The following is a 15433-nucleotide window of genomic DNA, read 5'->3' as shown; positions in this document are numbered from 1 at the left end:
TCACGAACTTCTACCACTGCACCATTGAGAGCATCCTCACCAACTGTATTACAGCTTGGTACGGGAACTGCTCTGTCTCCGACCGGCAGGCGCTGCAGAGGGTGGTGAAAACTGCCCAGTATATCGCCGGGGCACCGCTCCCTGCCATCAAGGACATCTACAGGAAGCGGTGTTTGAAAAGGGCCGGGAAAATCACAAAGGACTCCACTCACCCAGCACACACACTCTTTTCCCTCCTGCCCTCTGGGAGGCGTTACAGAAGCCTACGGACCAGAACCACCAGGCACCGGAACAGCTTCTTTCCCACATCTGTCACGCTTTTGAACGCCTCCTGACATAAAACATAAACTATAAGGACTGTACTCCCCTATCCTCTCATACAACAATAACACATGGACTATCCTCACACACACACACACACGCACCCACACACACACACACACACACACATCACTGACTGTTTTCTTCACACACACATACAACCTGTAAATTTTATCTGCCATTACTTATCTATAATCCATTCCCTAACATTCTTGTATATTATGTATAATCTGTGCATATAGCTCCCATATTTATATTTATACACAATATCTATATCTCTTGCTATAACCCCTTATAGTCCATACATACATAGTCTTGTACATCTGTAAATAAATATTTATATCTCGTAGAGCACTTCTGGATAGATGCAAACTACATCTCGTTGCTTGTACTTGTGACAGTGCAATGACAATAAAGTTGAATTCTATTCTATTCTATTCTATTCTATTCTATTGTTTCATAATTGGTTACTGTATTATATTTTTATAATGTAAAGCACTTTGAACTCATTGTTGCTGAAATGCACTCTGCAAATAAATCTGACTTAAATATTGCTGTTAATTTCTGAGAATGTGACTCCCGGTAGTTGGAGGGTGTTAGTCACAAAGTCAGTGCTCCTGCCATAATGAACAACTTTCCTGGAAGAGCTGGGAAGACTGCCTGTTGATTATTTATTAAAGTGTTTATGCTGTTATGTTTGCTTTATATTTCTGTATGTCACTGACAGGTGGACAGTGCCAGACAGATAGTCATCATGTAGATAATCATCGGGTAAATCTTCCATGCATTTGGACTTATGTTTGTTATTAGTTTGTAATAAAAAACTCATTTGACTCATCCATAGTGTATTCTAGAAGCTGAAGGTTGGCATTTTGGGTCATTCAAATCTAACGAAAACATTTTTCTCCAGCCGATGCAATCTGTGCCAGTAGGTAGATCAACACCTGTTTACTCTAATAAACAGACTATGTTGACATTTTATTGTGTGCTTTGATGATTTTTGAAACTTAAAAATTGGGTCTCCAAAGTACCCAATTGGTGTACTTTGATGTACAAAGTACATCAGTGTACTTCCCTCTGGGTGTATTATGGGGGTTTTGTTCCTTTCTCTGGCTGAGTCTGATTACGTTGACATCGCCAATGTGCTTTCATCTCTGCTTATGTTTTCCAAACATGTACTTTTCATTGCTTTTCACGTTGATCTGGATATTCATCCTAGCCGAACGGATTTGCACATCATCTTTGGATATTATTTAAGTGTGCTTCAATTCATAATACAAGTCAATAAAAACAAACAAAACACTGGCTTTCGTTCTGCTTTCATACCACCCCGAAGCGGCAGGGGGCAATAATTTTAACATTCGATTTGTACTCGCCAGAAAGACAACGTCACCGCGGTAGATTAAATGGAAAATGGCTGCAGTTACAGAGGAGCAACAGAACTCCCCAATGAGAAAAAGTAGCGACCAGTTAAAAGAGAAGGTTTCTCATAGGAATGGAGGAGTTCCTGGTGATTTGGGGGAGCAGGAGGACTACGGACTTTCTGGAGTCATGGAGAAGGAGCAGAGCGACATCCTGAAATCCTCTAGGAATGTTTGTGAGCTGCTGGAAAAGATCCGAGAGGAGACCGAAGCTTTGGAGAAGCAGGTCGGTTGGCTCAACTCTGAGTAAACACAAAAGTAAACACAAGTTTATGACAATATAAAATCCAATGTGAATGTCTCCTTTTTTAATTCAGGTTGTGAATGTTTGCAGTTCTGGTCCTCCTAAAGTTGCAGCAGCTCTTTCTGCTGCAGTGGAGGTCAGATGTTCTCTGGACGAGCTGCTGCAGAGAGAGCAGCGCATCTCCAACAGGCTGCAGCAGGTAGAGCTCATAGAAACAGCGATAGACATAGTTTTAGGTCAAAGTGTGCAAAGGTCAGATTTAAACCTGAGATTATCGTGTGAACAGTTCCCACTGATTAATGCTGCTTTTTCACCTAGAAATCTTACCACAGTCTGTCCAGTTGGTTCTATGTATTTTCGTTCTGTTTTTTACTAATGATTATTTCAGCAATCGGTTATTTGACGATTAATCAATTAGCTGGATAAAACAATTGCCTCATTCTACAGATTTGTCGTTTAACCACTTAAGCTTTTTCTACATATACATTATAAGAACTAAGTTAAAGATGCAAATAAACAAATAACCCAGTTGTTTTTTGAAAATGATAAAATAGTCATTTTAACTGCCTAAAAAGCAATAACTGCTTTCTTCAGTGAGTTTGAACCAGGTGAAGTTAAACATATTTACAGACAAAGATGTTTTTATTTTAAATGCAAAATGTTTAAATATTGTTTACAGTTCAGGGTTAGTTACAACTCTGGATGTGTAGTTTTTTTTTTAGTCTGCACATTCCAGTTAACGATTAATCAATTACTAAATTATCCATCTATCCATTTTCTTACACCTTTATCCTGTTGGAGTCATGAGAGGTGCTGGTGCCTATCTCCAGCTATCAATGGGCGGCAGGTGGGGTCACCCTGGACAGGTTGCCAGTCCATCGCACATAGAAACAACTACTAAATTAATTGAGGACTACGTAATTAATTGACTCATCATGATTAATCATTTCAACCCTAGTCGTGTTATGTGTGTTTTGTGATGTTTGTATTTATGATGATCTTGTTGCTCTTCTCTAGCACCTACAGGGGACCAAGCAGTGGATGGAGGATCTGGGCCAGACATGTAACCATGTGGACTTCATAGAGAGATCCATGAAATACCTGAAGTGTCTTCACCACATAGAGGAGCTTAGGTACAGTAAACCAGGAGAGATGGTTAAGAACCTGGATTAGTCATTAAATACAAGGAGAGTCAGCCTCTTTTAGACTAGATCCAAAAAGTTCCTTTTTTTTCTCGTCGGTCCACAGAATATTTTCCCAGAAGTCTTGGGGGTCAACAAGGCTCTGTATTAGAGACAAAGAATGAATATTATGGTACTGTGCATGTGGGAGAAAACATTGTGTGTGACTTTGTCTCCTGATTGAGTTTAGGAAACAGTTTTGTGCATCACATGTAAGGTGCATGTGTGTGGTGTCTGTGTGTGCTGCTGTGTCCACAGTGCTGCAGTCCAGCAGTCTCTGATGATCAACAGTGTGTGGGACGCCATAAAGGGAGTAGAGAACATGGCAGCCCTGGACTGTGGTCTAAACCAATCCCAATGTTCCCATCTTTGTGACTTTCTCTGGAAAACTCTTTGTTTCTGGCATAACATCATCAAGGATCGACTGACCAGGTAGCTCTACCTCAAAGCCCCGATACTCAGGAGGTCAGATTCTTCAGAAGTCTGATTCTCCTTTTTATTTCTGTCACAGTGATTTTGAGAAAGTGTTGGCTCAGCTGCAGTGGCCCATCATCACACCTAACCAGTCAGTGACGACGCCTGCTAACTACCAGGAGCTGAGCAGCCAGCTGGAGGGACTGCTGTTGCAGCTGCTGGCTCTGCAGACCTCGTATCCTTTCACATGTACAGAGCTGCTCAGTACAAGTCATTTTAACTGCTTAATATTACAGAATATTACATCAAAAACCACTGAATGCAGAAATGTGGGAAAAGCGTGTTTAATACCTGGTTAAATGTTGTTATTGTCAGAGGTACTTTTAGCCTGACCTCATCAGAACTCTGATTTATTGAATCCGACTGTATCTTACATTTTAATTTTAAGTTTGAGTTTGACCATGAAGCAGAGCCTGAACTGAGTAGAGATTGTTCATCTCAACATGGCACACAGGTCAGGTAAATACGTTGGGTTGTTAGGAAAATGAGGTATAACTCAGAGTAACTCCAGCCTCTAGTTGGCAACAAAGGCTGCCAACTAGAGCAGCCTTTGCATATGGAATATGAATCATAAGTCAACTTGGCTGCATCAAAACCAGTTACATCCGAGTCTGAGAACTTCCATTACTGAGACTCCAGGGGGCGCCATCCACCTCTTCATGGCATAGCAATCCTCTTAAAGTAGCTGGACAGCAGTCCAACTTCCTTGTGCACACTTTTCTGCCTAACTTTTTTCTTTCTCTCAACTTTCCATACATTCCGGTCCACTTCTCTGTAAACAGTCAGTTTCTTTAGCAGTGGGTGTTTATGACTGACTGTCCATGTAGAGGACTAAATAACCTGTTGTACATCTGTCAGTTCATAAATGTGACTATAACAAAACATTTTTTTAATAATAAATCTTTTATTGTTCTTAAGTAAAAATGTAATTTTATAAGAATTTTTAAAATGAGTTTTGAGTTTAATTTAGCTAGTAGTAATAATCAACAAAACTAATGCTGTGTGAGTGTAAAAATCTCTCTTTTGAATTGATTTGAATGAATAAATGAACATTCAGTGATATTCTAATCTATTGAGATTCCCCTTTAACAGACTTAAATTATTAAATGCTACAGTAAGTAATTCAGCTATTGTTCCTGATGCTAAGTTTAAATCATAAAGCCTTTAGTAGAAACACTGACTGCAGTCAGCTTCCATCAGGCCGTTGGTTTCTGTAACCGCCCCTCAAAGCGATGACCTCATATCTCAGAGGGTTTCAGCCTCCACTCAAGGAGCGCCGCCTGGCTCTTCATCCACCCTGTCCCCCGCAGCACCGTCCCTCTGTCTTCCCATTCAGATCATGCTGCAGCCGCTCAGCAAGAGGTTCAGATACCACTTCTATGGAAATCGCCAAACCAACTCCATACACAAGGTTTGTCCTGCACTGAACGCCCAACGCACAGCGGAGCTGATGTCATAACCCCAACTCCTCTCCCTGGTTCCTTCATGTGACATTTACTCTCAGAATGAAAAGTAAAATAAACTTGAAGTCTTCCTCCTTAATGACCTATATGTTTAGAAGAAGTTCTACCAAGTTGCTTCCATATTTTTTTGCTGTTGCTTTGTTTTCTATTTGTGAACTGTAAGCTAACTGTGAGACAATTTCTGTGGATTGGTTCTAATCTTCCTGTCAGTTATTTTCTTTCCATCTCGACCTACAAGTGTTTCTGTGCTTTGAAACTGGAGTTTAATTGACTTTTTTTTTATACTGCAGCTGAGTTTCACTTACATATTTATAATTAAAGAATCTTTTTTTTTACTGTTGAGGAAATGAAAATGCAGTAGACTGAATATAATAAAAGGAGTTTTAATGTTAATATGCCTTTCAGGACTCCTCCTTTAAACACTTTCCTGTTTGGTTTAGTACCTTCTTTAATGAAGCACTGTGTGTGGGGAAATGAGCCGTTTTAGTTCAGCTCTACACTAACTAGACTGGTTCCCTGCTTTAGAAGAGTCTCATGTCTATGTGTGTTCCAGCCAGAGTGGTACCTCACTCAGGTCCTGAAATGGATGGAGAACAGCGCCACCTTCATGGAGGAAAAGATTCAGCCAGTCTTTGACCGGTCCGGACAAACCGTCAGTGCCAAGGTATGTTGATTATAAAAGAGAGAAATAAAATGGATCCAAATCTGGCACTGAGATCAGTTCTAGCTTAGCTAGCAGTGCTTACATTAGACATGTGGAAATATTTTCTGAAAACCTAGAATGGAACTGCAGGTACTGATTATAAATGTAATTATTGGGGTGTGCTGTGGTGGCGTAGGGGATAGCACGACCCACATTTTTAGGCCTTGAGTCCTTGACGTGGCCGTCGCAGGTTCGATTCCCGGACCCGGCGATACTTGCCGCATGTCTCTCCCCCTCTCCCTTCCCCTTTCCTGTCAGCCTACTTTTATATAAGGGACACTAGAGCCCACAAAAGACCCCCTGGAGGGGAGGAAAAAAAAAAAGGAATTATTTATTCCTCTGTCAGACCGTTGTTGTTGGTCTCGCTGAATTTAAATGTTTTTAATGGTTGGACTGCTTGATTGTTAGATGTCATACAGCTAAAACTGTACAGCTATCTACTCTTGGAAAGTAGATCTTTGATCTCAACAAGTCGTTTCAAAAATGTTTAAATATATTTATTTTAACTTTAACACATGATCTTTTTGTTATTAATCTATCCAAATTAAAACATTAAAGTTCAAGTTCTTGTTTTGCCTAAAATTATAATGTATAACTTTAGGTTTTAACATCAGAAAGTTTCATCTACAAATCCTCTGAATTTAGAAAAAAAGGAACAAAGTCTCCTGATGGGTGAGGAGAGAAGCAATTTGTTGGCTCTGTCTGCCTGCAGGTGGTGCTGTGTCAAGGCCTGGTGTGTTTAGTCCAGGAGAAGGTAGCCAGTGATGCCTCTCGAATGCTGTATGATGATGGGCTCTTCTGCCACCTAGTGGAGGAGGTGCTGCAGTTTGAGAAGGACCTGAGAAGCCATCATTCCTACCCGGCAATGCTGCCCGCTCTGCTCCACATCCTGCTTGATGACGCCTTCCTTCAGAAGTGGCTCGCCGTGGAGAGGAAGAGTGAGTTCTTAGCTGACTGCTGTCCATCAGTTTTTTCCTCTTTCGCTGTGTTTAAAGCCGTATCTCATCACTCAGTGCTCATGTTGCATCCTGTCTATGTAGGAAACAACTCTGACATCTGCTGGAAAATTCTAAATCAAACAGTGATGTACTAGTTGATCATTTTTGCCCATGATTCAGTGATTTTAATGTCTTTGTCCTATTTGTGGTTTAGAGATGATGTTATGAACCAGAACACCAGGCAACATGGAGCGTCCTCCACGTTGCCTGCATAACTACCTGCGCTTTTCTCTCCGTTTGCTCACAGTGGCTGTGGAGAAGATGGACGCTATGCTGTCAGCTGAGGGAGCCTGGACATCTCAGTACAAAGACATCAGTGACATGGATGAGCTGAAGGCACCAGAGTGTGCAGAGACATTCATGACTCTCCTGCAAGTCATCACAGGTATGACTTCATCATGTTTTCACACATAAAGTAGAAGCTGAGAAATGTGTTGGTATGGCCAGGGGTGTGTAAACTCAAAACCTCCTCAAGCTGGTCAGTTATCAGATATAGACTCATCCAGAATAATTTATAATCTGCACAAAGGGTTTTTGCTCATTTTGATAATTATAGATAAGGTAGAAAAGCAACAGGAGTAAGATTATTTTGAAGCAAATCAGTAAAAAGTGTCCCATTCTGTGTTAAATGGACAGTATTATGTAAAATTGACCTTTTTTGTTATACATCATGTTATGTTATTCCCTCATTTTGATTCATACATGCACGTTTGAGAAATCCTTTAATCTCCATGGCAACCATTCAGCTGTGCTAAACTCCTGGCTGGACCTAGCTCCGCCTTCAAAGTTTCCAAGCTTCCTCCTGACAGAGCAGCCCTTCACAGTAGCTTACCCACTCAGCTCCTTCAGACTAGCTAGCAGCAATTAGCAAACACTTGGTGGAACTGCACATCAGCTGAGCTCATTATATAACTACCTCTCAGTTCAATGCTGGTAAAATGTTGTTAAAGGGTTAATAAAGGAGCCATATTGTGATGACTTCATGAAGACGGAGTTTCAAAAAAGCAGGAGACGGAGGCCCAATTTCAAGGTGCTAAATCATCAAGTGACATTTCATATAAGTCATATTTGATATAAATAGCATTTTTATAACAACCAAAAGTAACATAGTTACTTGATTATGTTATAAAATGGCACTGTGGGCCTGGAAAATACATAAATTCTTTAAACCGCTCCTGACCCAGAGATAAAAAATGGATAAAGTTTTGCCAAAACTAAAAGCCACAATAAGCTCATTTGAAAAGAGCACTACAAATGTAATTATAGTATAGATTCCTCCAACAGTTTTTGTCAGCTAATTGTGTTTGGTTGCAAACTTACAGAACGTTATCGGGCCTTGCCCAGTCCTGCAGCACAGCTCAGGTTTTTTGGGCTGCAGAAGGAATTGGTCGATGACTTCCGCATACGACTAACTCAGGTAAGGATGACTCTGGATGTCAGCTATCATAAAAAACTTGTTTCATAACGCTTTGAAAAACATAAAATCATGATTCAGCAAGAAAACTTCACTGGCCTTCGAGAGAATGGGTCAGGAATCAGACACTCTGCTCTGCAACATCAGGAACAACCAGAATGTCCAACATGAATGTCCCACCACAATAAAAGTTGTTTTCTTTTATTCCCAGGTGATGAAAGAAGAGTCCCGCTGCCCACTGGGGGTCCGGTACTGCGCCATCCTCAATGCAGTCAACTACATTTCAACCATTCTGAGAGACTGGGGGGACAATGTGGTATGTATGGGTTTATGTGACTGCAGTTCTAGCAGAAAATTGTGTTCACCTCTTAATGATGAGCTTTTGAGCAGAACAAGAGCAGTAAAATCATCCTGAGTTTTACAAGTAAAGTATTCGCTAAGCATGAAGCCAGAGCTGCAGAGGAATGACGGAAACTGAAGGCTGCAGAATGTGTGACTGCTTCCTGTGTGTGTGCTCCAGTTTTTCCTCCAGCTGCAGCAGGCTGCGGTTTCTCTGGGACAGCAGGAGGTTCTGGGCAGCCTGGAGATGACAGAAGTCGGGCGTCTGGCCTCCCTGGAGGGGTCTCTGTTCGATGGTCTGCTGTCACTGCTGGATCGACTGAAGGGAGACATGTTGGGAAGAATGCTGCACTTTCTAATGAGAGACACGGCTGAAAAAGCCCAGCCATACTGTCAGGAAAGGTGAATCTGTTAATGTGCCACACACAGTCACAAATCTGGTGGTTTTTGTACTGGTTAATGGACTTTTTTTCAATATTTGACCTGGTTTTTATTGCAAATGTTTTTCAAAATAAAGGTTAATCAGAATAGATGGATATTGTGTTTTTTCTCCTGTTGTAGATGGTTGTCCATTCCACCTCCTCAAGACCAGTCTGCCATGTCCCTGTCCAGTTCAGCGTGTCCCATGATGCTTTGCGTGAGGGATAGACTGTTGAACCTTCATCAGGTCCTGAGTGTTTCTCTGTTCCAACTCGCCTGGCAGGGTTTGGCAGAGAAACTGGACAACTTCATTTACCAAGAGGTGAGAGCTGTGATGTTTCTGTTTGTGATATTCACAGCTTAGCTGTTCTCATATGGTGAGAGACTTTACTATGCCCACAGTGCTTCACACTGATGCACTCAGCTGTTTTATTTCACTGTTTTGGACATTTCCTGGGGGACAGCAGGGTGAACTGGTTTTATTGGACTGTACTGGTGGCATAATGCACACAGAAGACCTCATGTTTAGGTTTAAAAAACGAATAATGAAAAGTCTACTACATTTTGACTCTTTATGTCTGTAGGACTAAACAATGGTAGCTTCTTGTTGTCTGTGATTGGAACTGTTCAGAAATGTTCAAAGATTTCAGTAAAGATTACATCATAAACAAAACAATAGCCAGTGTTTGATCACAGAGACGACAAATTACAGCGTGATGTAAAAGTCCTCTGTGCAGATTGTCTTGTGACCAGTGGTGGGAAGTAACGAAGTACAAGTACTTCGTTACTGTACTTAAGTACAATTTTCATGTATCTGTACTTTACTTAAGTAGATTTAATAATGGGTACTTTCTACTTTTACTCCACTACATTTTACAGTAAGTATCTGTACTTTCTACTTCACTACATTTCTACAAAAGTGTTGCGTTACTCGTTACATCCAAGTCGCACTTCTCTCTTTTTGTCCGTTAAAATATGAAGTTCAGGGACTTTAAGGTGGCGCCGTAAAATCCAAGCAATAACGTGACTTAGTGTCTGTTGTCACCCATCGCCTCCCCCTTTACTAGCACGCGGAGCTCCAGACATGCGCAGTGGTTTCCTCTGAGCGGGAGAAGATGTCTAACTAATCGATAATAGCTGCATAAATCATAAGATATGACGACATGTAAAACCAGCAGCGCTTCGCTTTCACAGACGGTGGGACTTTGTCCAACTTTTAGCGTCACTTGGAAGGAAAGCTTAAAGAAAGGTAAGATCTGTGGACGTGATGCTAGCAAAGCTAGCTGTACTGAGACACATGTTGCATCTGCGATGAAAAAAAGTTGTCACTCATGCGCTGAATTATTGTGTGGATTCAGGAACGATCCGATTCTTCTGGACGGATCTTTACTAAGGTTGATGGGACTGAAGCCTCACTGAGAGCCGTTCTTTGTTCTTACACTGCAATAGCTATATATATATATATATATATATATACACACACACATTTATTTAATTGCCGAATAAGTAAAAGTTGAACGTATGAACACAGAGCATGCTCATTGATTGATTTTGTCTCCTGTCATGGTGGCAAACATGCAGTGGGAGGGAGGATGAGAACAGTCATGGTGCTCCTTCTGCTTGTTGCGCCGTTGGACAGTGTTCATAGTGTTGTTGCAATTACAGTTAATTGCTATGTTTCATGGTTTAATGGTGCAGACAGTTGTGGTTTCTGACATGGGCAATATGGGCAACCGCCCAGGGCGTTATTTTTATAGGGATGGCAGGCGACCTCTGCGGATTGTAGCACAGCGATGAAAGCAAAACAGAATGAAATGAGTTGTAATTGATACTGGTTAAATATATTTCAGCTCTAAGTATTTATATCTAGGTGTTTTTATGGAAATGTGGATCTTTCAGATCAATCTGAGAACCAATTTTGATAGGTGCACTTCATTTTATTGTGTCATGTAGCGCAGGGCGCTGGTCTTGGTCTCGTGTTCAGTGGTCTTGACTACAACTCTGCTACGTGGCTCCTCGATTGCATGTCTTCCCCCCCACACCTTCGTTCCATCCCCTTTCAGTTGGATTTCTTTCTAAATAAATGTCACTAATGAAGTTCATGCTACGTTAGGACAGGAAATAAGATGTTTCCATCCCTGAAATTATGATGCATAGAATCACATATCTAAGTTTAAACTCTTACAGAGAATAAACACAATAAGAACATGTTTAATCTGTGACATTGTTTATTAAAATGGCACATTTATGATGTATTCAAATTAAATACTATCGGCACACTTAATGATATTAGCGATTAGGTTATGTATTCAGCAAGTACTTTTACTTTTAATACTTAAGTATTTTTAAAAGCCAGTACTTTTTTACTTTTACTTAAGTAAAATGTCAGATCTGCAGCTCTCGCTGGAGCGGTTCGCAGCCGAGTGTGAAGCGGCCGGGATGGGGATCAGTGCCTCCAAATCCGAGGCCATGGTCTTGAGCCGGAAAAGGGTAGAGTGCCTTCTCCGGGTCAGGGGGGGTGTCCTGCCCCAAGTGGAGGAGTTTAAGTATCTCGGGATCTTGTTCACGAATGGGGGAAGAAGGGAGCGGGAGATCGACAGGCGGATTGGCGCAGCGTCTGCTGTCAAGCGGGCGCTGTACCGGTCCGTCGTGGTGAAGAGAGAGCTGAGCCAAAAAGCGAAGCTCTCGATTTACCGGTCGATCTACGTTCCCACCCTCATCTATGGTCATGAGCTTTGGGTCATGACCGAAAGAACGAGATCGCGGATACAAGCGGCCGAAATGGGTTTTCTCCGTAGGGTGGCTGGGCTCTCCCTTGGAGATAGGGTGAGAAGCTCAGTCATCCGGGAGGGACTCAGAGTAGAGCCGCTGCTCCTTCACATCGAGAGGAGCCAGTTGAGGTGGCTCGGGCATCTGGTCAGGATGCCTCCTGGACGCCTCCCTGGTGAGGCGTTCCGGGCACGTCCCACCGGGAGGAGGCCCCGGGGAAGACCCAGGACACGCTGGAGGGACTATGTCTCTCGGCTGGCCTGGGAACGCCTCGGGATTCCCCCGGAGGAGCTAGAAGAAGTGGCTGGGGAGAGGGAAGTCTGGGCCTCCCTTCTGAAGCTGCTACCCCCGCGACCCGACCTCGGATAAGCGGAAGAAGATGGATGGATGGATGGATGGAAAATGTTAATGTGGTACTTTGACTTTTACTTGAGTACATTTTTGCCTGTGTATTTGTACTTTTACTTAAGTACATTTTTTGAGTACTTTCTCCACCACTGCTTGTGACAAAGTTATGAACTTTTGCAAACAACAACAGTCCAAGATGTCAATGTGTAGATTTTGTAAAGCTGGCAGAGCCATACCCCACCAGACCTTTATCTTTATTAGTTTCAAAAGGTGAGCAGAGAGACACAAGGTGGAGCAGAGGGTTGTTGTCTCATCTGCCCTCAATAGACGTGGGGCCTGGTTTTCGGGTCAACTATACAGCCTGTTCCATCCGTCTCTCCGCAGGCTGTATGTCTGGGTCAGAACTCTGTGCTATCTGCTGGGCTGGGACATCTTGTCTGAGCCAAGAGGCTAGTTGCTTCTTCTTTACATAACAGAAAATGTTTGAAGCCAAGAGCGGTAGTCCAGTTTTATCAGGATTATGTCCATTGGCCTTGTGGAGTGATTTTCTTTCCCAAAACATTTAAATTCTTAATAAATTCTATTGAACCGTCAGTGCAGGTATTTTAAGCCACTTATTAGAGGGGCAGTATTATATATTTTCTGGGCACACAGAAACATACATCAGTCATGTTTTTTATTATAGCCCATTCAGCAGAAGGCAGTTCAAAGTGCTTTACGTTATAAAATTACAAAGTCATAAATGCACCACGTGATAAACCAGAAAATATTACATTACAAGCAACTCTAAACAGGTTGGTTTTAGCCTTTATTTAAAGGAACTCAGTATTTCTGTGGTTTTGCAGTTTTCTGGAAGTTTATTCCAGAAAACTCTGTGGTGCTTCTATGCACCACAAATTCCAGATCTGGAATTTGTGGTGCATAGAAGCTGAATGCTCCTCCTCCATGTTTGGTTCTGGATGCAGAGCAAAACCAGAAGACCTGGGAGGTCTGGAAGGTTGATTCAACAACAGCAGATCTTTATAAACTAACAGTATTTTAAAGTCTATTCTCTCAGTGAATGACTGTAGAACTGGGTGATGTTCTCTATTTTCTTGGTTTCAGTCAGAACTCTAGCAGCAGCGTTCTGGATCAGCTACAGCTGGAGGGTTGATTTGGTTTTTTTTTCAGATAAACTTGTAAGACTCTGTTGCAGTAATCAATGCAACTAAAGATAAACACATGGCTGAGTTTCTCTAGCTCTTGCTGAGACATTACTCCTTTAATGATCCTCAGGTGATAGCAGGCTGACTTTGTAACTGTATTTTTGTGGCTCTGAAGGTTCAGGTCTGAGTCCATCACTACAGCCAGATTTCAGCCTGATCTCTGCTTTTCAGTTGTGATTACTGAAGCTGTGTGTTATCTCTACATGGTCCAAAGATAATAACTTTAGTTTTGTTTCTTTTCAGCTGGAGAAAGTTTTGGCACATCAACACATTTATCTGTTCCAAGCATCTGTTCAGTGATTGGATGGGTTCACAGTCACCTGTACCATCTGCATAGATATGATGATTAATCTTATATCCTGTTATAACCTGAATTAGCGAGAGCATATAGATATTGAATGAGTGGGGTCCTAGGCCTTCAATCAGAAGTTGCCTATTGACACAAATAAATCCCTGTTTTTTCTGTAAGATCAGAGCCAGTTGAGTACCAGAGAGTCCGACCCAGCTCTCCATTCACTTCAACAATATAAGATAAGATAGGTCCAACAGAACCATCACTGTGGTTCTTCCACAGTCTGTGTTTATGTGAATGTTATTGAACACTTTGACGAGGGCAATCTCAGTACTGTGGTAATCATGGAAACCAGACTGAAAGAAATCAAAGCGGTTTGTCATCGTTGGGAAGCTGTTAACATCTTTAAGTGCTTATTAGTGCTACCAATAATTTCATGAATTGTTTCTGTCTGCCAGGTTATTTTGTCTAATCACTTCAGTGATGGTGGAGCGGCTCAGCTTCAGTTCGACATGACCAGAAACTTGTTCCCTCTGTTCGGCCATTACTGCAGAAGACCTGAGAACTTTTTTAAGCAGTAAGTGTTTGACAGCGGCTCGGCTTTAGCCCTAACGCTTTGCAGCACAACGTCCCACTGACCGGGATCCAGAGACGGGAAAGGGCAAGAGGGCCAACATGAGATCTTCCTGGTATCATGACAGTTAAATACTAGAGCTACACAATGCATTAAATCGGCATCAACACATTACCAGTGCGTTTAATATCATAGTTGCAAAGGGCTGCTTGAATGCAATATTAAGAGGGACTATATTACAATTGTCAGAGCCTGTTTAGTCGGTTATTATTGCTAAAGAAAGAGGGCTAATCACAACTGATGTCAGTGTTACAATTTTCTGGAATCATATAGCCCTACTAAAAATACTAGTGGTTCACCAACTGCAGTTTTCTGGCTGATTGCCGAACTTTAAAAACTCTGACCTCCCGATTCAGTGTTTTTTTTTTGTATTTAGTTTGTATGAAAAGTTACTAAATATAGCAGCTAAGTTAACAACAGCGGGGTGACTGATTTTAACTGCAGACATGATCTGGCAGTAGTCTGTCAGTCGGCCCTGTCTCATGGCAGAGCAGCCACTGATTGTCTGAAAATCAGCCACTGATTTTCAGACCTTTGTGAAAGATTGATTTCTTTGCTTTTGTTTGTTGATAAATGTTTTTGTGGAACCAGATGTAACTGTTTTTTTTTCCCGTCTTCCTTTTTGTCTTTGCAGTGTGAAGGAAGCGTGCATTATTTTGTGTCTAAAGGTTGGCTCTGCCATTCTCCTAAAGGATCTCCTTAAACGCTCTGAGCAGGAAGCAACAGACTTTGAAGATCCTTCACCAGAGTCTGCTCTGAATGAGTTGGGAGTTTTCTGTTTGGCACCATGCGATGTGTTAATCCTTCTCAACCTCAAAGCTTTACTGCCAGGAATATAACAATGGCTGACTGTATTCCTGTTATGTGGAGCATGGATCAGATGAGCTGAAAGACTGGTGTCTCATTCTATGTATTTTCTTGCACTCTTAAATCCAAAACATTGGTTCTTACATTAGAATTAGAGTTAATAAATTCAGATTCCTCTAAGGTAATGTTTGTCTTTGAGTCTTTTTGACATGATGGTGGTTGTTTCACTTATCAAACTTCATCAGAGCAGGTTCACAAACCAATATAACAAAGGTTGTAACATCACAAAATGAGGACAAAGTGAAGCGCTGTGAATACTTTCAAGAAGAACCGTATGAAATGCACAGTGCAGTATTTGCTAGCATTGCCTTTAACTGCCTTGGTTAAACTTTACGGGGGT

The 15433-nt window shown here is 41.7% G+C and overlaps 1 protein-coding gene across 2 annotated transcripts; it reads left to right on the top strand.

Moving 5' to 3' along the window:
• The first annotated feature begins 1703 nt into the window (after positions 1 to 1703).
• rint1 (RAD50 interactor 1) lies at positions 1704 to 15218 on the top strand. Of its 2 annotated transcripts, none has more exons than XM_032588859.1 (15): positions 1704 to 1968; positions 2060 to 2185; positions 3004 to 3119; positions 3426 to 3599; positions 3679 to 3816; positions 4872 to 5052; positions 5658 to 5768; positions 6520 to 6745; positions 7053 to 7190; positions 8128 to 8222; positions 8431 to 8535; positions 8740 to 8960; positions 9120 to 9300; positions 14051 to 14169; positions 14861 to 15218. In XM_032588859.1, exons 1-15 carry the CDS (start codon positions 1735 to 1737, stop codon positions 15063 to 15065), a joined length of 2370 nt encoding a protein of 789 aa, XP_032444750.1. In that variant the 5' UTR covers positions 1704 to 1734; the 3' UTR covers positions 15066 to 15218. The 2 variants fall into 2 exon arrangements, with proteins under 2 accessions (XP_032444750.1, XP_032444751.1); XM_032588860.1 differs by having other exon boundaries at positions 1748 to 1968; positions 2077 to 2185.
• The last annotated feature ends 215 nt before the right edge of the window (positions 15219 to 15433 follow it).

This window comes from Xiphophorus hellerii, chromosome 17, assembly GCF_003331165.1.
Source record: "Xiphophorus hellerii strain 12219 chromosome 17, Xiphophorus_hellerii-4.1, whole genome shotgun sequence".
Lineage (NCBI taxonomy): Eukaryota > Metazoa > Chordata > Actinopteri > Cyprinodontiformes > Poeciliidae > Xiphophorus > Xiphophorus hellerii.
This window is presented reverse-complemented; position numbering and strand designations above follow the sequence as displayed.